Here is a 26177-nt window from a genome sequence, read left to right as displayed (position 1 = left end):
AACATGTATACATGGGAAAAATCCAGGAAACCTGGTTAACTCCCAGACTGGCTAAGGTTGTCATCTTAAATACCGTCTTTGGCTAAAGACAAAGGAGCATGTTGGGGGTGGGAGGGAGTCAGTTATGGGAGATTACCAGAAAAGGACAGTAAACAAGAGAAAGGTTATTATGCGGATTTAAGTCCTTGCCTTCTGCCTTGATAGGAGTTTCTGGACATAAGGACATCCCCCCTCTTCCTGGTACAGAGAGGGAGTTACCTTTACAAATGGAGATTTCCCTTGTGTTTTACAGAGGGTAGCTTCTACTTTTCAGAGCTTCTCGCCTGTCTGCCGTTTCTTAAAAGTAATCAGCCCCAAATAATCCTCATGCCAAAGAGACACATTTTGGGGTGGCCAATTCTGATCCCCCACACTACCAAAAAATAAGGCACCTTGGCATATTGAATATTTTGAGCTGAGGAATTTGAGGAAGCAGTATGTGCAGGAAGGATTTTCATGTGAGAGGTGCCCTCGCTATGCCCCGAGAAAAGGAACGTTGTTATCTCCAACACAGAGGGAACACCGAGAGGAATCTAATGAACAGACCTTGCTGTTTCCCTCAGTTTACTACACTTAGCTGATACCCCTTTTTGTCGTGTCCCGTTTCCCCAGGACATTCTGCTCTTCGTCAAACCTAGCTTAAAAATGCTCAGGTTTAACCACTTTGGGTCTTCATTTCCTTACAAAGTTTTCCACATAAAACTTATATTAAATAAATTTGTATGCTTTTTCTCTTGTTAATCTGTCTTTTGTTACAGGCCCCCAGCTGATAATTTAGAAGGGTAGAGAGAAAAGATTTTTCCTCCTCTACCAAAGCAAGATTTTATTAGTTAGGACTCATGACTGCAAATTACAGAAACTTAAAAAATATATATTTACTTACTTAATGTTGTGGACTGAATGTTTGTGTGCCCCCAAAATTCATATGTTGATGTGATATTAGGAGGTTGGGCCTTTAGGAGGTGATTGGGTCATGAGAGTGGACCCTGATGAATGGAATTAGTGCCCTGGTAAAAGAGACCCCAGAGAGTTTTCTCACCACTACCACTGTGTGAGGACACAGGGAGAAGACAGCTGTCTGTGAACCAGGAAGCGAGCCCTCACCAGACAGCGAATCTGCCAGCACTTTGATCTTGGACTGCCCAGCCTCCAAACTGAGAAATAAATTTCTATTTTGTATAGTTCACCCAGTCTATGGTAGTCCGTTATAGCAGCCTGAACGGACTAAGACACTTAACTAAAAGGAAGGGTAGTGGTGCATCTGGGCCTCAGAGACTGCTTGAGTCAGGAAATTGAATACTACCAAGATTCTTTTTCACTTCAGATACTAGTTTTATTCTCTCAGACTGTCTTCATCAATGAAGCTTAAAATGTGACATTAAAAAACTAACATTGACAACTAGAAGCTATGTATCAGGGGGCTTTGGGGAGAAAAAGGAAAAATAAAATCCAAAAAAACCCCACTATGAACTAACATTGCTCATCTCTCCAATTTCACCACCAGGGAAATACTGAGAGCTGCTTCTCTGATTCTGAATTTTTTAATTCCGCTGGAAGGATGTTGCCTTGCTCTGCTGGTGTCAGGTCTCAGCGCTGGAACAATGACTTATAACCAGAGGGGTGTAATACCATTATTGAGTGCAGGTAGTTGCCACTAAACCAATTATTTTTTCCAGGGAAGCAGGGTTATATAAGAAGATAGAAGCTCTCCACTGCAACTCTGTAGTTTGTGCATGTGAAAAAAGCATTTCCTGGAAAAGGAGCATAATTAAAAGTACTAAGCGGTCAAAATAGTTATATCGTCTATAAGGAGAGACAAGGCTGCTGCATCTAAAGTTTAAAAATCTGGTGAGGGAGATAGAGTTAATCAAGTACAGTAAACTATGGTAGGTGCTATAATAGAGAACATATGTAGTGCTATGGGAGTGTGTAATATAGCAACTGATACAGTCTAGGGGTTAGGGAAGTTTTGAAGGAATCAAAAAATAAAGCAAAATTTGTAGGGCCCCTTTCATGAGGAGAATGTAAGATGATGAAGAAAAAGATGATTTGAATTATCTGTGATAGTTGCTAGTACTGTAATGTCTTCTATCATGTATAGAATATAGGTGGTTTTAGTAAATATCTAAGATGTACATTTACTTAATGACCATGGTATATCAACCAATGCTTTTAAAAGATTTTATTATTCATTCTTAATTTTTAATTGCAACTTTTTCATTATAGAAACTGTGAGAAAACCGATCCATGTGAATATGAATAGAGACATAAAAATGCCCCTGAGAAAACATGATTTAGAACTTCCAATGTCGCCTCATCTTGCCCCGTCTAACCTCTGCATTGATGATATGGAAAACAAGTAGGTTTTAGCTAGGTTGTATATTATTAGGTATTTGAAAGAGTCATTATCAACTCTGTTTTATTCATTGGAAAATGTATAAAGGGATTATCCTAGCTCCAGTGTTTGTTTGTTTGACTGTTAGCAGTATTATTCAACTATTAAGACCTTTGTCAATGAACTAATATCCATGCTAAGTGTTTTTTGGATGCATAGTTTGACTTTCCTTATCATAAAAATCTCTCTCTAGTAATAATATAATTTTTATAAAACACAGTAATATTATAAACCTGGAATGATTTACTTAAGAGTTCCATATGTTTTCATATTTGTATAGAACAGTATGAATTTTAAATATTTATAAAAGATAATCAATTTTATTGCCACCTATGTGTTTAACTGTTACATTTTCTTTTCATTAGTTTACACTACCAAAGACAAGACAGCAAGGAAGAACTTGGCCCAGTTAAGGTGAGAGTTAAACAAAAATTTTTTTAAGTTATTTTAACAATTGTGACATGCCACTGTTACCCAACCAGGTTCATTTTTGCCCGCCGCCCAGAAAGCCAAACACTGAGATGACGAGATAGCAGCAGAGAGAGGGTTTACTCACAAGGTAGCCATGTGAGGAAGCGAGCTCATGAGCCTGAAATTTGCTTCCCCGAAAACAGAGACTCAGGGATACATATGGGCCGGGGTCAACGTGGTCTGAAATGTGGAGAGAGGTGATTGGAGGTGAGGAGAGGTGAGGTAATGATGAGCTGCACAAGCGTAGTCAGACTTCATGCCTCTTCATAGGACCCATGTTCACAAAATGGCGACATCAGCATGATCTGAGGGGAGAGTTTTTAGCCCCTTCAAGTTAAAAGGTCGCCTGTCGGACATCTCCGTGGGCCCAGTTGATGAGTTGGTGGTCTCAACTGGCCTGAAGTGGACAAGGAGTTCTAATTCCTGAAAAACAGCTCACACACGCATTACCATGGTGATGCAGGCACCAGGAAGATGTTACCTATAGGAGCCTAGCGGGAGTCAGCATATTGCCTAAACAGCACAATTAACAATGAGTGGGTTAAGCAGCTAAAAGCTATAATCAGTAATTGCAAAAGGGAAAAAAACTTTAGTTCCTAGCTACTTAATCATCAGTGGCTCACTTTCTGCCAGTTTCACCATCAAGTGATATAAATTTTTTGAGAATCAGAGAAAATTAGTTATCCTTTAAAAAAATTTTTAGTCTTTAAAATTGTTCTTTTAGAAGTTTTTAATGTAAGAAACCTATACCTTAAGAATATTTTAACGATTGCTTATGAGAAACCCTTTGGAGTTCTGGTAATGTAGACTAGGCCTTTGTGTGCAAAGCATTTGATTCTGCCTGTCACTGAAGAGCTGCAAAGGATAATTCATTTGGGGAGTTCTCCTTTGGGTTCATGTGATCATTGAGCGATTCATGTTTTCAAACGTGGTGACCCGACTATTTTATTTTATATCAAATTGTGATTTTCAATATTCATGTTGATCCCAAGATTATTTTTCTTTCAAAGTATATTTCAAATAATTATTTTTTAGCAAATAAGACTTTAATCAATTAGAAAACACATAGATTGTGATTAAAGCTTGAAATGTGAAAGTCCAATGCCATATTATTAATTATTCTTTCCTTTGAATAGCCAAAGTTAAGCTACGTCAGAAAGATAATGGCAGTGATACTAAAATCTCTTGGAAATCTTTCACCTGAATTGTAGATAAATGAAACTTAGATTTCCTGTCATTAGGAGATGACCTACAGGAATGGAGCTTGAGGGTAGAGGGGACCATCGGTGAGAAAGGCAGATGGAAAGGAGCTCAAGTATAATCTTAGTTGATAACCTCTCTTGTCTTAGTAAGGACTGTCAGTTACTGATGACTTGCCTTTACTTGGGACTTTTTCTCTAACTCGTGACCTTTTTCACTTTTATTTGAACTTTCCTCGTCTCTAGTTTATATATTTTGGCAAATCAAATGATTGTATCTTCTTTCCTATAGTCCTCACAAGTCATGGACTCATATACAATGTTTGAACCTCAATTGAGCAGAATAGAAAACTGCAGCTTCACACCACCATCTTTGTCAGCAGAATTAGCTTCTAACAGAGATATTACAAGACAAAATTTTATTCCCAGAATAGTGCCTAGTCCTCAGAAAGTTGCATATGAAAAAAAGCAGAATGAACAGGTACCTTTCTTTTTTTTAAATAAAAGTCTTTATTGAGTTAGATAGGTTACAATCTTGTGAAATTTCATTTGTACATTATTGTTTGTCAGTTGTGTTGTAGGTGCACCCCTTCACCCTTTGTGCCCAACCCCCACCCCATCTTTCCCCTGGTAGCCACTAATCTGTTCTCTTTGTCTACATTTTTAAATTCCTCATATAAGTGGAGTCATACAGAAATTGTCCTCCTCTATCTGGCTTATTTCACTTAACATAATTCCCTCAAGGTCCATCCATGTTGTTGCAAATGGGACGATTTTGTTCTTTTCTATGGCTGAGTAGTATATCCAGTCATCTGTTGATGGGCACTTAGGTTGCTTCCATGTCTTGGCTATTGTAAATAATGCTGCAGTGGACATTGGGGTGCATGGGACTTTTGGAATTGTTGACTTCAAGCTCTTTGGATAGATACCCAGTAGTGGGATGGCTGAGTCATAAGGTGTTTCTATTTTTAATTTTTTGAGGAATATCCGTACTGTTTTCCATAGTAGCTGCACCAGTTTGCATTCCCACCAGCAGTGTATGAGGGTTCCTTTTTCTCCACAACCTCTCCAACATTTGTTACTATTTGTTTTAGTTATTTGTGTCATTCTAATGGGTGTAAGGTGATAGCTTAGTGTAGTTTTGATTTGCATTTCCCTGATGATCAGCGATGATGAACTTCTTTTCATGTGTCTATTTGGCCATCCGTATATCTTCGTTGGAGAAATGTCTGTTCATGTCTCCTGCCCATTTTTTGATCGGGTTGTTTGATTTTTTTGTTGTTGAGTTGTGTGAGTTCTTTATATATTATGGATATTAAGCCTTTGTCAGATATATGACTTGCAAATATTTTTTCCCAGTTAGTGGGTTGGTTGTTTGTGAACAGGTCCCTTTCAATCACTAGTTCTTAGCATTTTATATTTTTGTGATATGCTCTTTTTGTCTTTTTATGGATTGAAAAAATATTAGTTGTGGGTTGCTATAGATATAGCCAAATTAGGAGAGAAATTAAGTATAATAATTCTTCTTAGGTCAAAAACTTAATTCTCTGGGCTGTAGAAGATTATGAATCCCAAAACTGGAATGTTCTTTAAAAGTCTTTGAAATCATCATCTTTTTATAAAATTATTGATAGTAAAATTGACCATAGTTCAATGTGTTATGTAATACTTGATTGTAATCACAGTAAAGGAGTAGTTGGTGATGTCATGATGGCCCAGTATACATGATATGGAAAGGATCCTGTGAATAGCAGTACATAATCTCAGTGATGTCATAGTAATCTGTTAAAGTATAAGTTGTGATGGCTTGATTCTTCCTATGACTTGAAAGATAGCTGGTTATATGCACTTCCATCCAAGACTATGCACATATATGTATATAGATAGAGATATTTAGTGCTAAAATGTTCAATCGTTGTAGTCTCTATAGTTAAAATTATAAAAACATCCAAATTTTTGAAGTTTGAAATATATATGCCATAGAACATACCAAGAAATGATCTTTTACTAAGTTTACATAGAGTTAAAAAATATAAAATTATTAAAGGTTACTATACTAATATATAATGGTAGTGAGTAAAATGGTTATGTAAACACTCTATCTTGTTAACAAGGTTAACAAGAATATTTAGTTTTGAATCTCTCCCATTTTTAGCATGAGGTGGTTTTATGTCATATTTGTGTATTATTTCTAAATTAATTTATAATTAGCAAATTTATAATCATTTATAAATTATAGTTATATATTACAGTATTATAGTTATATACAATATGTAATGATATTCAATTTTATTGAAGTATATTTTCTGCTTTTCAGAGAAGGGAAAATGAAGTATTGTGCTAGGCTTATTAATTTAAGGACCCAATAATTTTTTGTTGTTGCTTTGGTGAGGAAGATTGGCCCTGAGCCAACATCTGTTGCCAGTCTTCCTCTTTTTGTTTGAGGAATATTGTTGCTGAGCTAACACCTGTGGCCCTCTTCCTCCATTTTGTATATGGGTTGCTGCCACAGCATGGTTTGTTGAGTGGTATGTAGGTCTGTGCCCAGGATCTGAACCAGTGAACCCTAGGCCGCCGAAGCATAGTGTGGGAACTTAACCACTATGCCCCTGGGCTGGCCCCCCAATAATTTTCGAGTGATGCAATGAAAAACATTCAGTTACCCGTTCCATTTGTATTTTATAAGACTAAAACTTGCATCCTACATCAGCTTTAACTCATCCTTGCTTTGTTAAATAGTTTATAGGATAGAGAATGAGACCCTGTGTAATCTATACTTGAATAATCTTCTACTTAGAGACTGCAGGTTAGTGATTATCTCCAAAGGGGTAAATAATGTTGTACTTCATATGGCAGAAGAGAGAAAAGAGAAGCTAACGTCCCTGGTAAGCTGTGGTGTCACATTGTGAAGTATTAGGGAATTTATTTATTTGGATATATATTTGGAGAGATTTCAGGAAAATTAAAATGAGACTATAAATTACATAAGAAAATGAGTTGAAAAACAGGTTAGAATAAAAAGTGGTCTGGGGCTTACTAGTCCCTGGAGAAGTAGTATTGAGCCAATATATAATATTCTCTTCTGTTTTGATTTATTTGTGTGTTTCTCCCTGCACCATTGACACTGTCTCTCTGAGGCTGAGATGAGATGTGTTATCAGACTTTATTTTCAGCTTTTCTTGATTTTAGACCTTTTTTTAAAAAAAGACTTTTAGTATCTCTTTTTGCCTGCACGTCTTTTTTTTTCTGACTCTTTCTGTCATTGCTTGTCTTTGGACGTCTCGTTTCTGTGTTTCATGGCTTATACATAAAATATACTACAGATATGAATTATTATTGCTGGATAGATTAGTGTTGGGCCATTATAATATCTTTATATGGTACCTTCCTCATTAACAAATGGGTTATCACATCTGCTTTTCACAAGAGTCTTTCCATACTTTCCCCGTTTGGCACTCAGTGGTAGCGATATTCAGAAAGATTAAAGTAGCAGAGGCTGGCCCTGTGGCCAAGTGGTTAAGTTCACGCGCTCCACTATGGCGGCCCAGGGTTGTGCTGGTTCGAATCCTGGACGTGGACATGGCACAGCTCGTCAGGCCATGCTAAGTTGGTGTCCCACATGCCACAGCTAGAAGGACCCACAACTAAAAATACACAACTATGTAACGGGAGGTTTTGGGGAGAAAGAAGAAAGATAAAATCTTTTTTTTAAAAAAAGATTAAAGTAGCAGTCTAAAATTACTTAGTAAATGGAGGAACTGAGATAAGTGCAGTTGTTTCCTTGGGAGAAATCATTATTTTCTGTCAGTGATATTTAACTTTTATTTACTCAAGATCTTGGTGTTCCGGGTCTTTTTTTTTTTAATCTTTTTTTACCTCTGAGAAAATGGTTAGCTCACCATAGATCAACCCTGTTATTTTAGCAGTCATTCAAATACTGACACTGCTTTCATTATTAGAACAGTATTTATTTTGTTTTCAATAAGGACACTTTCTTTTAGACTAAAAAATACATTTTTAAACTATAGATGTCTACTTAAATGAGGTTTTACGGTAAATTATTTAAATTGTATATATGTACATTTACCCTTTTGGCAGGTTCTTCCTTTTTTTTTTTTCAGCTCAGTAATGTTAATTATTCTAATTCCGTGATTTCCAAATTAAACAAAAATCAAGATGCTTTCAGTCCATCATATAAAACAGCACAATTTGGAACATTATTTGAAAGATTAAAAAGGTAAGCAAAGATGTTGAAGGAAATAAAGAACCTGTAGCATGCTTTCTTTGAGTTATTAATTTGATTTTACTGGACAGAAGTATTTTTAGTTAGAAACGTGAACAGACCTAAGTAAAACTTCTAAGGAAGAAAAAACACTGTAAGGAAAATGTAGCATTTAATTAAAGTAGTTATAAGTAACAATTTTCTGATGTACATATCTACCTTTCATTTATTTATTTTAAAAAATATTTTGGGCCAAGGTGCTTTGCGTCTGTTTTATAATCCCTGTTTTATGAATTACTACTTTCTTTTTCTTTATCATAAACATAATTTTTTTTTCATATTTATGGTAGTTGATCAGTGCCCCATTTTTATTTTCTAGGTGTCTGTATTTAAACTCTGGTTCGTTGTTTTAAAAGACATTAAACTTGTAAAACCAGTTTGAATCACTCTTGGTAATCATAGTGAGAAACTTTGACTCTGTAATTCTGTCTCAGTCTTCCTCATTTTAGTAAATGGCACCACTATTCACTCAGTTGCTTAAGCTAAAAAAAGTTGTACCTGATTCCTTCCTTTCCTTCAGCTCCCAATATCTGTTTCACAAAGTATTGTCAATTCTGTATTCTAATAAACTTTAAAGTTATCTACTCATTTCTCCATCTCTACAGGTTCCATTTCAGTCTAAGCCACCACTGCCTCTTGCCTAGAATTGTAATAGCCATATAACAGTTCTTTTTGTTTCCTCTTTGTCCTTAGGTCTATTTTTTTTCACACTTTATTAATGTATAATCAACATACCATAAACTGAACTTATCTAAAATGTGCACTTTGGTAAGTTGTGACATATGTCAAAAATAATGACCATTCATCATCCCCAGTAGTTTCTTTGGGCACCTTTGTAATCCCTTCCTCTGGCTACTTTACATCCCTTACTCCCATCCCAAGGCAACTGCTGATCTGCTTTCTATCACTGTTGATTAGTTTGTATTTTCTAGAATTTTATATAAATTGCATTAATACAGTATGTTTTCCTTGTTTTGGTCTAGCTTCTTTGACCTAGCATAATTTGAGATTCATCTATGTCGTTGGTTGTGTATATCAATGGTTCATTCCTTTTTATTGCTGAGTAGTATTCCATTGTATGGCCATAGCACAGTTTATTCATCTGTTGATGACCATTTGGCTTTTTTCTCCAAGTTTTTGCTCTTCCAAATAAAGCTGCTATGAAAGTTCATATAGAAGTCTTTGTTTAGACATATGCTTTCATTTCACTTGGGGAAACATCTATGAGTGGAATGGCTGGGTCATATGGTAGGTATATGATTAAATTTTTAAGAAACTGACAAACTGTTTTCTAAAGTGATTTGTACCATTTTACATCGCATCAGCAGTGTATGAGAGTTCCAGTTGCAGCATACCTTTGACAACACTTGGTAAAGTCAGTCTTTTAAAATATACGCCATTCTAGTCAATATGTAATAGTATCTTACTTTGGTTTTAATTTTGCATTTCCCTAATGACTAATGATGTTGGCATCTTTTCATGTGCTTATCAGCCATTTGTGTATCTTTGGTGAAATGCTTACCTTTTTCCTTTCCTTAGTGGTGTCTTTTTGAAGTAAAAAAGGGTTTAATTTTGATGAAATACAGTTTATTAATTTTTTCATTTAGAAATTGTTTGTGTGTTGTCATAGCTAACAAGTCTTTGACTAAGCCAGGGCCGTGAAGATTTTTTCCTATGTTTTTTTCTGTCTTGTAGTTTTAGATCTTACATTTAGGTCTATGATCTGTTTTGAGTTAACTCTTATGTATTGTGTGAGGTAAGGGTCTAAATTCACCATTTGCATTTGTGGAAAGGAAAGAATATCTTTTCCCCACTGAATTGCTTTGGCACCTTTGTTGAAAATCGATTGACCAAAAATGTAAGTTGTTTTTCTTTTCCCCCAGGAATCTCAGTTCTGTTCCATCAGTTAATTATGTCTATCTTTATGTCAGTGCCACACTGTCCTGATTACTATAGCTTTACTGTATGTTTTGAAATTGAGAACTGTATTAGTCTTCCAGTTTGTTGTTCTTTTTTGAAAATGTTTTGGCTTTTCTTAGTCCTTTGCATTTCCATATAAATTTTAGCATCAACCTGTCAGTTTCTGGAAATAAAAAAAGCCTACTTGGATTTTGATAGGGATTCTATTGAATTTGTAGATCAATTTGGGGAAAATTGCCATCTTAACAATAGTGATTTTTCCAATCCATGAACATGAAATGTTTCTCCTATTCATTTTTTTTTGAATGTCGTAACAGCTTTATTCATAGTAGTCCCAAATTTGAACTAACCTAGATGTCCATTAAGAATAGAATATTATGGGGCTGGCCTGGTGGCATAGTGGTTAAGTTTGCATGCTCCACTTCGGTCGCCTAGGGTTTGCAAGTTTGGATCCCAGGTGCAGACCTAGCACCACTTGTCAACCCGCACTGTGGTGGCATCCCACATAAAATAGAGGAAGATTGACATAGAGATTAGCTCACTGACAATCTTCCTCAAGCAAAAAGAGGAAGATAGGCAACAGATGTTAGCTCAGGGCCAGTCTCCCTCACACACACACAAAAGAATAGAATATTATATTATATTCATGCAGTGAAATAATACACAGAAATGAAAAAAAATAAACTGCTGATACATGCAGTAACAAGCATCTCCATGGAAGAATCTCAACACAAAAAGAGGACCATTGTGTAATTCCATTTATGTGGAGTTCAGACCCTGGCTGAATTAATGAATGGTGATAGCACTCAGAATGGTGGTTACTGTTGGGAGGTGTGGACTTGGAGGGGCATGAGAGAACCTTCCAGTGTGTTTGAAGAGTTTTATTTTTCCAGATTTATTGAGATATAATTGACAAATAAAAATTGTATATATTTAAGATGTTCAAGATGATGATTTGCTATACATATACATTGTGAAATGATTACCACAGTCAAGCTAATTAACACATTCATCACCTCAAATAGTTACCATTTTTGGGTATGTGATCAGACCACTTAAGATCTGCTCTATTAACAAATATGCAATTTACAAGTATACAATATAGTATTATTAACTATAGTCATCATCTTGTACATTAGATCCCCAGAACTTACGCATCTTATAACTGGAAGTTTGTACCCTTTGACTAATATCTCATTTCCCCTACTCCCCAGCATCTGGCAGCCACCATTCTATTCTCTGCTTCGAGTGTGACGTTTTAGATTCCATGTATGGGTGAAATCATATAGTATTTGTCTTTCTGTGTCTGACTTATTTCACTTAGCATAATGCTCTCCCTCTTCATCTATGTTGTCACAAATGGCAAGATTTCCTTTTTTATGGCTGAACCATATTACATTGTGTTTGATCTTCTTTAATTTCTCTGAGTAATGTATTTTTTTTTTTTAAAGATTGGTACCTGAGCTAACAACTGTTGCCAATCCTTTTTTTTTTGTCCTGCTTTTTCTCCGCAAATCCCCCCAGTACACAGCTATATATTCTAGTTGTGGGTCCTTCTACTTGTAGCATGTGGGATACTGCCTCAATGTGGCCTGATGAGTGGTGCCATGTCCGCGTCCAGGATCCGAACCGGCAAAACCTTGGGCCGCTGAAGCGGAGCGTGTGAACTTAACCACTTGGCCACTGGGCTGGCCCCTCAGTAATGTATTGTAGTTTTCAATATATAAGCAGTGTGCTGCTTTTGTTAAATTTATTTCTAAGTATCTTATTCTTTTTATGCTGTTGTGAATTGAATTATTTTCTTAATTTCATTTTTGGATTGTTCATTGCTAGTGTATAGAAATACAATTAATTTTTGTATATTGATCTTGTATCCTTCAACTTTGCTGAGATCATTATTAGTTCTAGTAGTATTTTTGTGGATTCTTTAGGAGTGTCACCATACTGGATTATGTTGTCTATAAATAAAGGTGTTTTTATCTCTCCTTTTTCAATCTGGTTGCCTTTTACTTGTTTTTCTTGCCTGAGTGACTACAGCCTCTAGTACAGTGTTGAATAGCAGTGACAAGAGTGGCCATGCTTGCATTTTTCCCACTCTTAGGGAAAAAGCATTTAGCCTTCACTATTAAGTATGATATTAGCTGTAGGTTTTTGTGTAGGTGCCCTTTATCAGGTTGAGGAAAGTCCCTTCTATTCCTAGTTCATTGAATGTTTTTATCATGGATTTTGTCAAATGCTCTTTCTGTGTCCCTTGAGATTATCATCTAGTTTTTCCCTTTATTCTATTAACATGTAATATATTACCGTATTTTGAAGTATTAAACTACCTTGCACTCCTGGGTTAAAAGCTGCTTGGTCATTATATATAAACCTCTTCATGTAATGCTGGATTTGGTTTGCTAATATTTTGTTTATGATTTTTGCATCCATATTCATTAGGAAAATTGGTCTGAATTTTTCTTTTCTTCTTATGTTTTTTGTCTGGCTTTCATATCAGAATAATACTGGCCTCATATAATAAAGTGTAAAGTGTTTGCTCTATTTAATAGAAGAATTTGTGGATTCTTTAGATGTTTTTGCATCAGGGCTATTCTTAGTGGGAAGGCTTTTTACTAATTTTTTTTACTTGTGTAAAGATCTATTCAGATTTTCTAATTTCTTCTTGAATCAGTTGTAGTAATATGTGTTTTTCTAGGAATTAATCCACTTCATCTAAGTTGTATGATTTTTAGCATAAGGTGATTTATAGTATTCCCTTGAAACCCTTTCAGTTTCTGTCAGGTTGGTGTTGATGTCCCTTTTGAGTTCTAGATCTGTGTCTTTTCTCCTGTTTTTCTTGGTTAGTGTAGCTGAAGATTTGCTAATTTTATTGGTCTTTTTAAAGAACTAAGTTTAGGGTTTTATCAATTTTCTCTATTTTTCTGTTTTTCATTCCATTGATCTCTGCCCTAATGTTTATGATTTCCTTTTTCTGCTTGCTTTTGGCTTAGTTTGCCTGTCTTTTTTTAGTTTCTTAAAGTGCAAGCTTAACTTACTGATTTGATATATTTCTTCTCTTCTAATACAGGCATTAAAAGGTATAAATTTCCCTCTAAGCAGTGCTTAGAGGCCAAACAATGATTAGTTGGAGGTTGTGTTTACGTACCTTCGGCTATCAAGGCTTCCTCCCTTGCACAAGACCTTACACTCAGCTAGGGATGAGTAGATACCTGTAGCTCTTTCTGGTCTCTCCTGAGTCTGCACTCAGCCTTACACGTGTATGCAACCTTCTAGACCACCAGGAGGGTCTGGGAGTTTATCAAAGCCTCTTGTACCTTTTTGTTTTCTGGATCTCTCTATGAAATTTCTGGATGGTTTTTGCTTGCTGCAAATATCTCAGCCTCAGGCAGCTGCAATTTTGGGCTTCTTTGATAGTTTGCCACCAAGACAATGATTATTTTTGACAAATTCCCTGGGCATGAGTCTCCCACCTTCCCGACCCTCTCCAGACAAGCTCAGCCTTGGTAGGCTACCAGCCATGGAGTTGGGGGTGGAGGGATGGTGGCAGCCTAAGGCTAAAATTCCACAGGCTCCCACTGGTTCTACAAAGGTTGAGTAGTTTTTCTTGAAGTACTGCTTCACAGTTTATTGGATGCCATTGGTCACTCCCCATATTTGAGATGATTTTTTTGGTGAGTGTTATCTGGTTCTGTTACTGCTCTTAGGGGACAAGATTTGCCAGGTTTCTCAGTCTCTCATTCCAGAAGTCTGGCCCCACAATTGATTAATTTTGAATGTTAAACCAACCTTGTATTCCTGAGATAAACCCTACTTGGTCACAATGTGCTAACCTTGTTATGCATTCATTGGATTTGATTTGCCAAAATTTTGTTAGGGATTTTTACATTAGTCTTCATGAGGGAGATTACTTTCTAGTAATATCTTAGTCTGGTTTTGATATCAGCCTAATGTTGGTGTCATAGAATGAGTTGAGAAGTATTCCCTCCTGTGTAATTTTCTGAAAGAGTTTGTGTAGGATTGGTACATTTCTTCCTGAAATGTCTGGTAGAGTTCATCAGTGAAGTCAGTTGGTATGAAGTTCTTTTTGTGGGAAGGTTTTTTTTTTTTACTATAATTTCCATTTTTTACTAGATAGGAGGCTAGTTGGATTATTATTTTTTTAGTGAGCTTTGGTAGTTTGTGTCATACAAAAAATGTATCCATTTTATCTATGTTGTAAAATTTATTGACAAAGTTATTCATAATATCTCCTTATTATGCGTATGAAATCTTTAACTTCTGTAGTGATGTCTTTTCTCCCAGTACTAATATGGGTAAATTGTTTCTTCTCCCCTTTTTCCCAGTGATTATCCTGATTACAGACTTGCCAATTTTATTTATTTTCTCACAGAATCATCTTTCAGTTTCACGTATTTCTTACTTTTGTTTTTATTTCATTGAATTCTGCTCTTATCTTTATTTCCTTTTGTCTGTTTACTTTGGATTTAATTTACTCCTTTTTTCCTGATTTCTTAAGGTGAAAGCTGAGGTCATTGACTTGAGACTATTTTTCTTTTCTAATGCACGTGTTTAGTGCTGTAAATTTTCCATAACTGCTGCTTTGCTGCATCCTACAAATTTTGATATGTTTTGTTTTATTTTCATTCAGTTAAAAAACTTTCTAATTTTCCTTTTGATTTCTTCTTCACTCCATGAGATATTAAGAAATTTGTTATTTGGTTCCTAAAATTCCCAAGACTTTTCTGTTATCTTTCTAAATTAATTCCATTGTGGACAGGGAACATCCTTTGTGTGATTTGAATCCTTTCAAATTTATTGAGACTTGTATTATGGTTATGAATATAGTTTACATTTAGTGCAACAATTGATATATGATTGGATTTGTCTGTTCTCTTGCTATTTATTTTTTATTTCTCCCATATAATCTTTGTTCCCTTTCCCTCTTTTCTGCCTTTATTTGATTTTAGTCTTTTTTATGACTTAATTTATCCTTTTGTTGGCTTGTTATCTATAACTCTGTTTTGTTTTTCAGTGGTTTCTTTAGAATTTATTGTATATATTTTAATTTATCACAGACTATATTCTAGTTATGTTATACTACTTCAAGTATTGTGTAAGAACCCTGTAATGGTATGCTTCTCTTTCTCCCCTCTGGCCTTTGTGGTGTTGTATTCATACATTCACTTATATAAATGTTATAAATCCAATAATATATTATTGTTCTTTTTGCTTTAAAGAGAGTTAAAAATTAAGAAAATATGTTTTTTATACTTAAGCACAAATTTATCATTTTTGGTGGTCTTTGTTATTTTGTGTAGATCTAGATTTCCATGTGGTGATATTTTCCTTATGTTTGAAAGACTTTTGTTAACATTTCTTATAGTGTGGGGCTGCTAGTAATTAATTCTTTCAGCTTCTGTGTATTTGTAAGTTTTTATTCTTTTCTTTTTGAAAGATATCTTTTGCATTGTTTCCTACTAGAAGTTGCTGTCATTCTTATCTTAATATCTATATATCTAATATATAATTTTTCTCTGTTGCTAAGATTTTTCTATCATAGATTCTCCATGGTGGATTTTCTATCATAGATTTCTATCCATTGATTAGGATGTTCCTTTTCTTTTTATTTCTTGTCTTTGAGCTGCATTGAGCATCTTGGATCTGTGAACTTAGTTTTTATCGAATGTGGAAAATTCAGCCATTGATTTTTTGGATGTTTTTTATTCCTCTCCTCTCTTCTTTGGGGACCTTAATAACATGTAAGTTAGTCCATTTGAAGTTGTGTCACAGTTTATTGATGCTCTGTTTATTTATTTTCATCTGTTTTTCTCTCATTGTTTCATTTTATATAGATTATATTGCTTTTTCTTCAGATTCTCTAGTTGTATCTTCTTTGGTGTCTAATCTCTATGTAAATCTATTCAGTATATTTTTTATCTCTAGAAGTTTGTTTTAACTCTTCTTTATATCTTCCATGTTTCTATTCAACATCCTCAGTCTTTCGTCTATCTTTTTGGACGAAGGGAATATAGTTCTGATAACTATTTTAATGTCCTTGTCTACGAATTCTATCATTTGTGTCATTTCTTGGTCTATTTCTAATAATTGATTTTTCTCTTCATTATGGGTTGTAACTTTCTACTTTTTTGCATTCCTGATAATTTTTTTTTAGATTGTATACATTATGAATTTCATCTTTTTGGTCTGGAAATTTTTGTATTCCTATAAATTTTCCTAAGGTTTTTCTGGGATTTTAGTTGCTTGGAAATAGTATGATCTTATTAAGGCTTGCTTTAAACTTTGTTAAACAGGACCAGATACACCTTCACTCTGTGGCTAATTTTGCCCCCTGCTAAGGCAATATCCTTCTTGTATTCTTGGAGTTCCTTTGAATTAAGAGGTTTTCCACTCTAACTGGTGGAAACACAAAATTTTCTCATTTCTGTTTGAGTTCCTGGAATTGTTCACTCTTCTCATCTTGGGTGTTGCTTTTCCCAGCCTTGGGTAATTACTTCATACGCATGTGCTGATCAGTACTTAGCTGAAGATTTGAGAACTTTCTGTAGATCTCTGGAGCCCTCTCTCTTTGAAGCACTCTCCTTCATGGTACTCTGCCCTGCATACTCTGTTCTCTGCAGTCTTCCTGACCTTCCAGTGCTGTTTCCTCAACAAAGGGAATCTGTGGGCTCCAACTGGATTTCCCTCTCTGTTCTGTGGCTTGGATACTCTCTCCAAGCAATAAGCTAGGAGCAGTCATAGAATTCACCTTACTTGTTTTCTCTCTGTCAGGGATCGTTATCCTATTCTATCCAATGGCCCAAGTCTGAAAGCCATTGTCTCATACAGTTTGTCCAGTTTTATAATTCTGTCAGTCAATTAGGCTAAATCTTGTTTCTCTAGCTTCATTTTGGCCAGATGGAAATCAGGATATTCGCATTCACCCAGCAGTCAGACTGATAGTTTTTAAGGCAAAAAGCAAGAGAGTTTTACTTTTGTACTTAGCAATTTTCAATATTTCTTATTGCTCTTTTCAAAAATAAAGCTCTACATGATCTGGGCCCTTTTGTACCTTTTAAGCCTTAGGCCGTAAGTTTTCTTTCACTGATTCTATTCTAGCTTTACTCCTCTTCTTTTTGTTTCTCACATGTGCTGCAAATCTTGTATTTGTGTTTATTCCATCCCCCTGCAGTATGCATACTCCTCTCTTTATATGTCTAATCATTCTGTATCTTTAGCTTATTTATCACTTCTTTGCTAGGAACTTTCCTGACCAGCTATCTGAAAAGGACCTCCAACACAAGTTGTTCCATCGTCTGATCTTGTAGCACCTATAAAGCTGCTGTAATTATCTTTTTTATTTGTTTATTTCTTTTATCCATTGTACTTATTAATGGTTAGTTATTTATTTGTTATTATCTTCCTTCACTAGAATATAAGCTGTATTATCTCCCTACCACATGGCAGGCATACATTAAATATCTATTTAATGCACATAAAAGGCTTATTTAGATAATGAATTTATCCATATTGTAGTCCGTAAATGAATGAACTTTTATCTATAGGAAAAAGTGTTAAAGAAGTTGGATCGATTTATCTTAGTAATGATTTTATATTTTTAGCATCATTTCTCTCTGTCAATCTTTACAAGTAGTAATCCTTCCCAACATTCAGTCCCCAACTCAAATGCCACCTACTTGATTTTTCTCAAGTAAAAGCATTTCTTTTATTTACTGTCGTAAGACTGTAGAATAGCACTTATCACTTTCTAGTTTTTCTCTCCCCTTCCAGACTATTTCCTGTGAGCAATAACTGTGCATTATACATTTCTCTGTTCTCCAGATCTCTCAGTGAGTGATTCTTCTGAGTCAGAATGCTTAAAATGCTGTTTAAAAATGATTATTTACATTTGTAGTGTGCTTTCTAATTTATGAAGTGCTTTTACATTTATTTTCTCATTTAAAGTAATACAGTTTCTCTGGTGTGAATGGCGTATATTATTGCGTGCTATAGGTTATGCCTTTGATATCACAGAATAACATTATTCTGCTCAAAACACCACTAAGACCCGTATTGAGAAACAGTGTAGGATCACGGTCTATGAACATTCCTGGACAAAATCTCTCTCTCTCTTTAATGCCAAACTGAATTCTTTTCTCTCTCTGTCCCCAATACGTGGCATAGTGCCTGGAACACGGCAGGTGGACCTGCTCATTAGATGTTTAATGAATAACTTAAAAAATAAAATTGGAAATCAATCAGTTTTAGCAGTCTGTGTTTCTTTTCTAAATTTCTTTGGTACCTCCAATCTCTGGAGGAGCCCACCCCTAAGTAAATTTGTGGATAGTCAATGGCAACAAAATCCAGAGTATCTTGATTTTTTTTTTGTTAGATTGGCACCTGAGCTAACATCTGTTGCCAATCTTTATTTATTTCTGTTTTTCTTCTTACCCCCAAACCCCCCCAGTACATAGTTGTATATTCTGGCTTTAGGTCCTTCTGCTTCTGCTATATGGGACGCCATGTCAGCATGGCTTAATGAGCAGTGTGCTAGGTCCGCACCCAGGATCTGAACTGGAGAAACCCTGGGCTTCCGAAGTGGAACGTGTGAACTTAACCTGTCTGCCACAGGGCCAGCCCCAGAATATCTTGATTTTTAATTATTTCGTATAATAGCTTTGATTCTTTTATACAAGTTGGACATAACTTAGAATTATGATTTGTACATTAGAAGGGAACTTATAAATTATCTAGGCTAACCTTTTCATCTAATTCATCTTATCTCTTGGCTTTATTACATATATATGCATTTGTATCTGTATTGCTCTCCCTTGGGAACTTCAGAGTTGTTTTTATATCCTTGTTAGGTTGAGAGATATCTGTTATAGTGTTCTGATAACTCTGATTTGATGTTTAAACACTGGGGATAATTTTTCCCTGCAGTGTGTTCAAAATATCTTTCTCTGATTAAACAGAGCAGCAGTTACATGCAGTGGTTGTCTAGGGTATTCACTAGACCTTATTACAGAAGACATGATATAGGTTGGTCATATTTTGTTAATACAACAGTGAATTGAACCACATAATACTTCATTTCAACGCATTTTTTTTGTGTTGAAAAACAAAACTAAGTGTAGATTATTTTCATACTCACTGAGGCACATTAGACAAATTTCCACCCAAAACAGTAATATTTATTCAAATGAAAAACTGAAAACATAGTCCAGGTAAATGTTAGTAGCTACTCAGTATGTTCTCTAAGTATTTAAGTTTCTAAATGAAAATTTTCTATGCTTTTCTTGTTAAATATGTTTTTATTTATCTCAAAGTCCAGGAAATCGGAATTTCCTTACTGAAAGACCTGATATAGTTACAGGTGAAGATTGTGGAACCATGGATGAGAGAAGACAGTCAGACTTCATTATTGAAAAACAGTCAGTACAACATATTTTGGAAGAAAATAGGAAAGAGGTTTCAAATTTTCTTGAAGATGCGAACCAGCCAACACCCAGCCTTCTGTCAGAGAATTGTGACTCTTTTATTAGTGAAAGTGTGATCAATTTATTAAACATAGATCAGTGGAGTATAAAGAAAACCTTTGACAAGTGTGGTTTTGACAGTATGGGAGATATTTGTGCAGTCACTAGTTCTGATAAAAACCATTCCACTGAGAGATGCATTAGAAGTATTTTTACAAATCCAGAGTTGACTTTTAGTAATTCTACTTTTAATAAAACAAGTTACCCAGAAAAGTGTCAGCCAAACAAGAACTATCAGAAAGAGTATAACGATCATGAAAGAAATAATCTTAGTACATCTTTTGAGAAGGATAGTTTCCCAGCCAGCTCTGAAAAAAAAGGTTGGTGTTATACATGAGAAGGGTAATAATCTATTGGTCTTTTTGTTTTTAGTACATATTTATATATAATATAGATGTGTGTGTGTGTGTGTGTGTGTGTGTGTGTGTGTGTATTTGGAGGAGTATAAAATTGAAAATAGAGTGACATTCTATTATGTGACATTGTGTGGACCAGTGATTTCGTTCCATATGAGTCATGCTAATAAGCTTCCAATTTAAAAAAAAGAACTAGTCTGTGCTAGAGTTTTAGTTCAATGCATACTTTTATTTTTAAAGGAAAATTTGAAAGTGATTACCAAGAGAAGGCACCACAGAAGACAATCCAGATATATCCAGTGAACCGTTTGTAAGTTTTCAGGTAAATCTGGGGAATGCAATTCAGCATCTAGTATAATGCGTATTGAAGGGTTGAATTGATGCAATGTGAGGTAGGGGTGTTGCTGTCTCAGAGTGGGCATACTGGCCTCTACAAAGGCTTGCCAGTTGTCAGAATCTTAGTAATATCACCCTAGTTGAGAGTATGGCGCTCGTATTTGCCAGCACAAAGCCGTCAACTTATCTGAATCTTAGTGTTAATTAGATTTGAGAAAACTGACTTATGTGTTCAAGAAACTTACACACTCACCAGAATGTCAATTTATTAATTTACAGTAAGAAATAGAAGGGTTACTTATATAGGAATGTTTACTGGCATGATGAGCATGTTTTCTAATTTTTGGCAGCTCTCCATGGGAAGGTGGCTTGGTTAGTATAGAATCAGAACAAGGGAGTAATAGAATTCAGATGCTAATGGCATAAGCAAACATATCAAGAGTTTATGGGACTGCAGTTATACTTAATTAAAGAAAACTTGTAGTTTCAGAATAGTCCTAACTTTCTTGGTAATCATTGTGGTTTAGTCAAATCTTGGTAATTAACAATCATGAATTAGAATAGGTTTTTATTTTAGAAGTACTTTCTTATGGAAATATTTAAAATATCTATTTGTAAAAAGAATACCTATATGCCATTTTTATGGGATTGGCACAACGAATAAAACATTCACAACTTATTTAATAAAATAAAAAAATTAGGTTCTTTGCTGTCAAACTTCCAGGTATTCAGAAACTTATGAATAAAAACTAGCATGTTAGACCTTGAATTTTAAAATGTACTTTATGAAAGTGATTTTAGAACATGGTTCTCAAAGCTGGGTGCAGAACTGAATCACTCAAGGGGGTGATTTTAAAATACAAAATACCAAGTTTGACCCACACCCTTAGGATGGAGCTTATTTATTTTTTAAAAAGCTTCCCTTATAATTCTGATCTGCAGCCAACTTTGGGAACCATAATTTAGAACAATAATTTTCAGAGAGAATAAATCAAACTTTAATACTGTCTTATTTGTGACCCTAGGGGTAATATCCCTTTGAAAGAATTGCCTTCTAAGCAGTCGTGGAACTTTGGACTTGGTGAGGTAAAGTACATTTTACATTATCTTTCCAATTAAGTCAGTTGATAATTCATGTCATATTTTAGTATTTGCAGTGCACTTTCATTTAAGGTTAGCTTTTATTGAAAAATTTCTTTTTAGGCTACTTTTCTTACTCTGGAGAAATTATAGTTTAGGTCTAGAAATAAAATTATTGCCTTTTCAGAAACTATAATGTGTTTATTTGAGAAAAACCAATCTAGATGCATTTATTTCTTTATTTCTTTAAATTTTTATTTTTTTCAGATGTACATCGTATTTCGAATTCTGTGTACATTACATCATGTTCCCCACCCGAACACTAATTATAGTGCATCCCCTCACATGTGAGCCTAATCACTCCTTTTGCCCTCCTGCCTCCCCCAGTGGTAACCACCAGTCCAATCTCCAATGCTATGTGTTTTTTTTTCTTTTTGTCGTTTTTAATCTTCTACTTATGAGTGAGATCATATGGTATTTGACTTTCTCCCTCTGACTTATTTCACTCAGCATAATACCCTCAAGGTCCATCCATGTTGTCACAAATGGCCGGATTTCGTCATTTCTTATGGCTGAGTAGTAGTCCATCGTGTATAAATACCACATCTTCTTTATCCATTCGTCCCTTGATGGGCACCTAGGTGGCTTCCAAGTCTTGGCTATTGTGTATAATGCCGCAATGAACATAGGGGTGCAAGGATCTTTATCCCTTTGTGTTTTCAAGTTCTTTGGATAAATACCTAGCAGTGGAATAGCTGGATCGTATGGTAGATCTATCCTTAATTTTCTGAGGATACTCCATCCTGCTTTCCATAGTGGCTGCACCAGCTTGCACTGCCACCAGCAGTGAACAAGGGTTCCCTTCTCTCCACACTCTTTCCAACATTTGTTGTTTCCTGTGTTCTTATTTATAGCCATTCTGACCGGAGTGAGGTGATACCTCATTGTAGTTTTGATTTGCATTTCCCTGATAGCTAATGATGTTGAGCATCTTTTCATATGCCTGTTGGCCATCTGGATATCTTTGGAGAAATCTCTGTTCAGATCTTTTGCCCATTTTCTAATTGGATTGTTGGTTTTTTTGTTGTTGATCTATATAAGTTCTTTGTATATTTTGGATATTAACCCCTTATTTGATATATGGTTTGCAAATAGCTTCTCCCAATTGTTAGGTGCTCTTTTCATTTTGTTGATGGTTTCCTTTGCTGTGCAGAAGCTTTTTAGTTTGATGTACTCCCATTTGTTCATTTTTTCTTTTGTTTCCCTTGCCCGGTCAGACATGGGACTTGAAAATATGCTGCTCAGACCAATGTCATAGAGCATACTGCCTATGTTTTCTTCTAGAAGTCTCATGGTTTCGGGTCTTACATTCAAGTCTTTAATCCATTTTGAGTTGATTTTTGTGCATGGTGTAAGGGAATGGTGTACTTTCATTCTTTTGCATGTGGCTGTCCAGTTTTCCCAACACCATTTATTGAAGAGACTCTCCTTTCTCCATCGTATGCTCTTGGCTCCCTTGTCGAATATTAGCTGTCCATAAATGTGTGGGTTTACTTCTGGGCTCTCAATTTTGTTCCATTGATTTGTGTGTCTGTTTTTGTGCCAGTACCATGCTGTTTTGGTTACTATGGCTTTGTAGTACAATTTGAAATCGGGGAGTGTGATACCTCCAGCTTTGTTCTTTTTTCTCAGGAATCCTTTGGCTATTCGGGGTCTTTTGTTGTTCCATATAACTTGTAGGATTCTTTGTTCTATTTTTGTAAAAAATGTTGTTGGAACTTTGATAGGGATTGTGTTGAATCTATAGATTGCTTTAGGAAGTATGGACATTTTAACGATGTTAATTCTTCCAATCCAAGAGCACGGAATATCTTTCCATTTCTTTGTGTCTTCTTCGATTTCTTTCAACAATGTTTTATAGTTTTCGGTGTGGAGATCTTTCACCTCTTTGGTTAAGTTTATTCATAGGTATTTTATTCTTTTTGTTGCAATTGTAAATGGGATTGTATTCTTAATTTCTCTTTTTGCTACTTCGTTGTTAGTGTATAGAAACGCAACTGAGTTTTGTACATTGATTTTGTATCCTGCAACTTGACTATATTCCTTTATTATTTCTGAAAGTTTTTTAGTGGACTCTTTAGGGGTTTCTAGATATAAAATCATGTCGTCTGCAAAGAGTGACAGTTTCACTTCTTCTTTTCCAATGTGGATCCCTTGTATTTCTTTTTCTTGCCTGATTGCTCTGGCTAGGACTTCCAATACTATGTTAAATAAGAGTGGTGACAGCGGGCATCCTTGTCTGGTTCCTGTTCTTAGAGGGATAGCTTTCAGTTTTTCTCCATTGAAAATGATATTTGCTGTGGGTTTGTCATATATGGCCTTTATTATGTTGAGGTATTCTATACGCATTTTATTTAGAGTTTTTATCATAAATGGATGCTGTATCTTGTCAAATGCTTTCTCTGCATCTGTTGAGATGATCATGTGATTTTTATTCTTCATTTTGTTAATGTGGTGTATCACGTTGTTAGATTTGCAGATGTTAAACCATCCCTGCATCCCCGGAATGAAACCCACTTAATCATATGTATGATCTTTTTAATGTTTCGTTGTATTCGATTTGCTAGTATTTTGTTGAGGATTTTTGTGTCGATGGTCATCAGTGATATTGGCCTGTAATTTTCTTTTTTTGTGTTGTCCTTGTCTGGTTTTGGTATCAGGATAATGTTTGCTTCGTAGAAGGAGTTAGGAAGCCTCTCCTCCTCTTCAATTTTTTGGAAGAGTTTGAGAAGGATAGGTATTAACTCTTCTTTGAGTGTTTGGTAGAATTCACCCGGGAAGCCATCTGGTCCTGGACTTTTATTTTTTTGGGAGGTTTTTGATTGCTGTTTCGATCTCCTTACTGGTGATCGGTCTATTCAAATTTTCTACATCTTCTTGGTCCAGTTTTGGAAGGTTGTATGTTTCTAAGAATTTATCCATTTCTTCTAGATTATCCAATTTGTTGGCGTATAGCTTTTCATAGTATTCTCTTATTATCTTTTGTATTTCTGAGGTGTCCGTTGTAATCTCTGCTCTTTCATTTCTGATTTTATTTATTTGAGCCTTCTCTCTTTTTTTCTTGGTGAGTCTAGCTAAGGGTTTGTCAATTTTGTTTATCTTTTCGAAGAACCAGCTCTTGGTTTCATTAATTTTTTCTATTGTTTTCTTTAGTCTCTATTTCATTTATTTCTGCTCTGATTTTTATTATTTCCTTCCTTCTGATTTTGGGCTTTGTTTGTTGTTCTTTTTCCAGTACCTTTAGGTATGCTTTTAGATTGTCTATTTGGGATTTTTCTTCTTTGTTGAGGTAGGCCGGAATTGCTATAAACTTCCCTTGTAGAACCGCTTTTGCTGTATCCCACAGATTTTGGCGTGTCATGTTTTCATTTTCATTTGTCGCCAGGAATTTTTTGATATCTTCTTTGATTTCTTCATTGACCCAATCATTGTTCAGTAGCGTTTTGTTCAATCTCCACATTTTTGTGGCTTTTCTGGTTTTCTTTCTGTAGTTGATTTCCAGTTTCATACCTTTGTGGTCAGAAAAGATGCACGGTATTATTTCGATCTTCTTAAATTTATTGAGACTTGTTTTGTGGCCTAATATGTGATCAATCCTGGAGAATGTTCCATGGGCATTTGAAAAGAATGTGTATTCTGTGGTTTTTGAATGGAATGTTCTGTATATATCTACTAAGTCCATCTGGTCTAATGTGTCCTTTAAGGCGAGTGTTTCCTTATTGATCTTCTGTTTGGATGATCTATCCATTGGTGTAAGTGGAGTGTTAAAGTCCCCTACTATTATTGTGTTACTGTCTATTTCTCCTCTTATGTCTGTCAATAATTGCTTTATGTATTTAGGTGCTCCTATGTTGGGTGCGTAGATATTTACAAGTGTTATATTTTCTTGTTGGATTGTTCCCTTTATCTTTATGTAGTGCCCGTCTTTGTCTCTTATTACAGTTTTTGATTTAAAGTCTATTTTGTCTGATATAAGTATTGCTACCCCTGCTTTCTTTTCTTTGCCATTTGCATGGAATATCTTTTTCCATCCTTTCACTTTCAGTTTGTGAGTGTCTGTAGGTCTGAAGTGTGTCTCTTGTATGCAGCATATACATGGATCTTGTTTTTTTATCCAGTTGGCCACCCTATGGCATTTGATTAGAGCATTTAGTCCATTGACATTTAAAGTAGTTATTGATAAATATGTATTTATTGCCATTTTGTCACTTTCTCTTTTTTTGGGTGTTTTAGTAGTTCTTCTCAGTTCCTTTCTTTTTCTCTTGCTCTCTTCCCTTGTGGTTTGATGGTTATCTTTAGTAATATGTTTGATTTCTTTTGTCTTACTTTTTGTCCTGCTTGTTATAGGTTTCTGGTTTGTGGTTACCATGAGGATCCTATTTAATATACTGTGCATGTAACAGTCTATATTGAGTAGATAGACTCTTTAGCTTGACCTCTTTCTAAAAGCTCTACTTTTTCACTCCCCTCCTCCCACATTATGTTTTGCACATCATATATATT

The 26177-nt window shown here is 35.2% G+C and overlaps 1 protein-coding gene across 1 annotated transcript in view; it reads left to right on the top strand.

Moving 5' to 3' along the window:
* Positions 1 to 26177, top strand: part of LOC111772098 (regulator of DNA class I crossover intermediates 1-like) — a 72674-nt gene that overhangs the window by 28674 nt on the left and 17823 nt on the right. Inside the window, exons 4-10 of the mRNA XM_070259108.1 lie at positions 2266 to 2398; positions 2800 to 2848; positions 4397 to 4585; positions 8226 to 8341; positions 19633 to 20162; positions 20439 to 20508; positions 21560 to 21620. Coding sequence (XP_070115209.1) covers positions 2266 to 2398; positions 2800 to 2848; positions 4397 to 4585; positions 8226 to 8341; positions 19633 to 20162; positions 20439 to 20508; positions 21560 to 21620 — 1148 coding nt within the window. The remainder of the gene's footprint in view (positions 1 to 2265; positions 2399 to 2799; positions 2849 to 4396; positions 4586 to 8225; positions 8342 to 19632; positions 20163 to 20438; positions 20509 to 21559; positions 21621 to 26177) is intronic.

The sequence above is a fragment of the Equus caballus genome, unplaced genomic scaffold (genome assembly GCF_041296265.1).
Source record: "Equus caballus isolate H_3958 breed thoroughbred unplaced genomic scaffold, TB-T2T haplotype2-0001077, whole genome shotgun sequence".
Taxonomy (NCBI): domain Eukaryota; kingdom Metazoa; phylum Chordata; class Mammalia; order Perissodactyla; family Equidae; genus Equus; species Equus caballus.
This window is presented reverse-complemented; position numbering and strand designations above follow the sequence as displayed.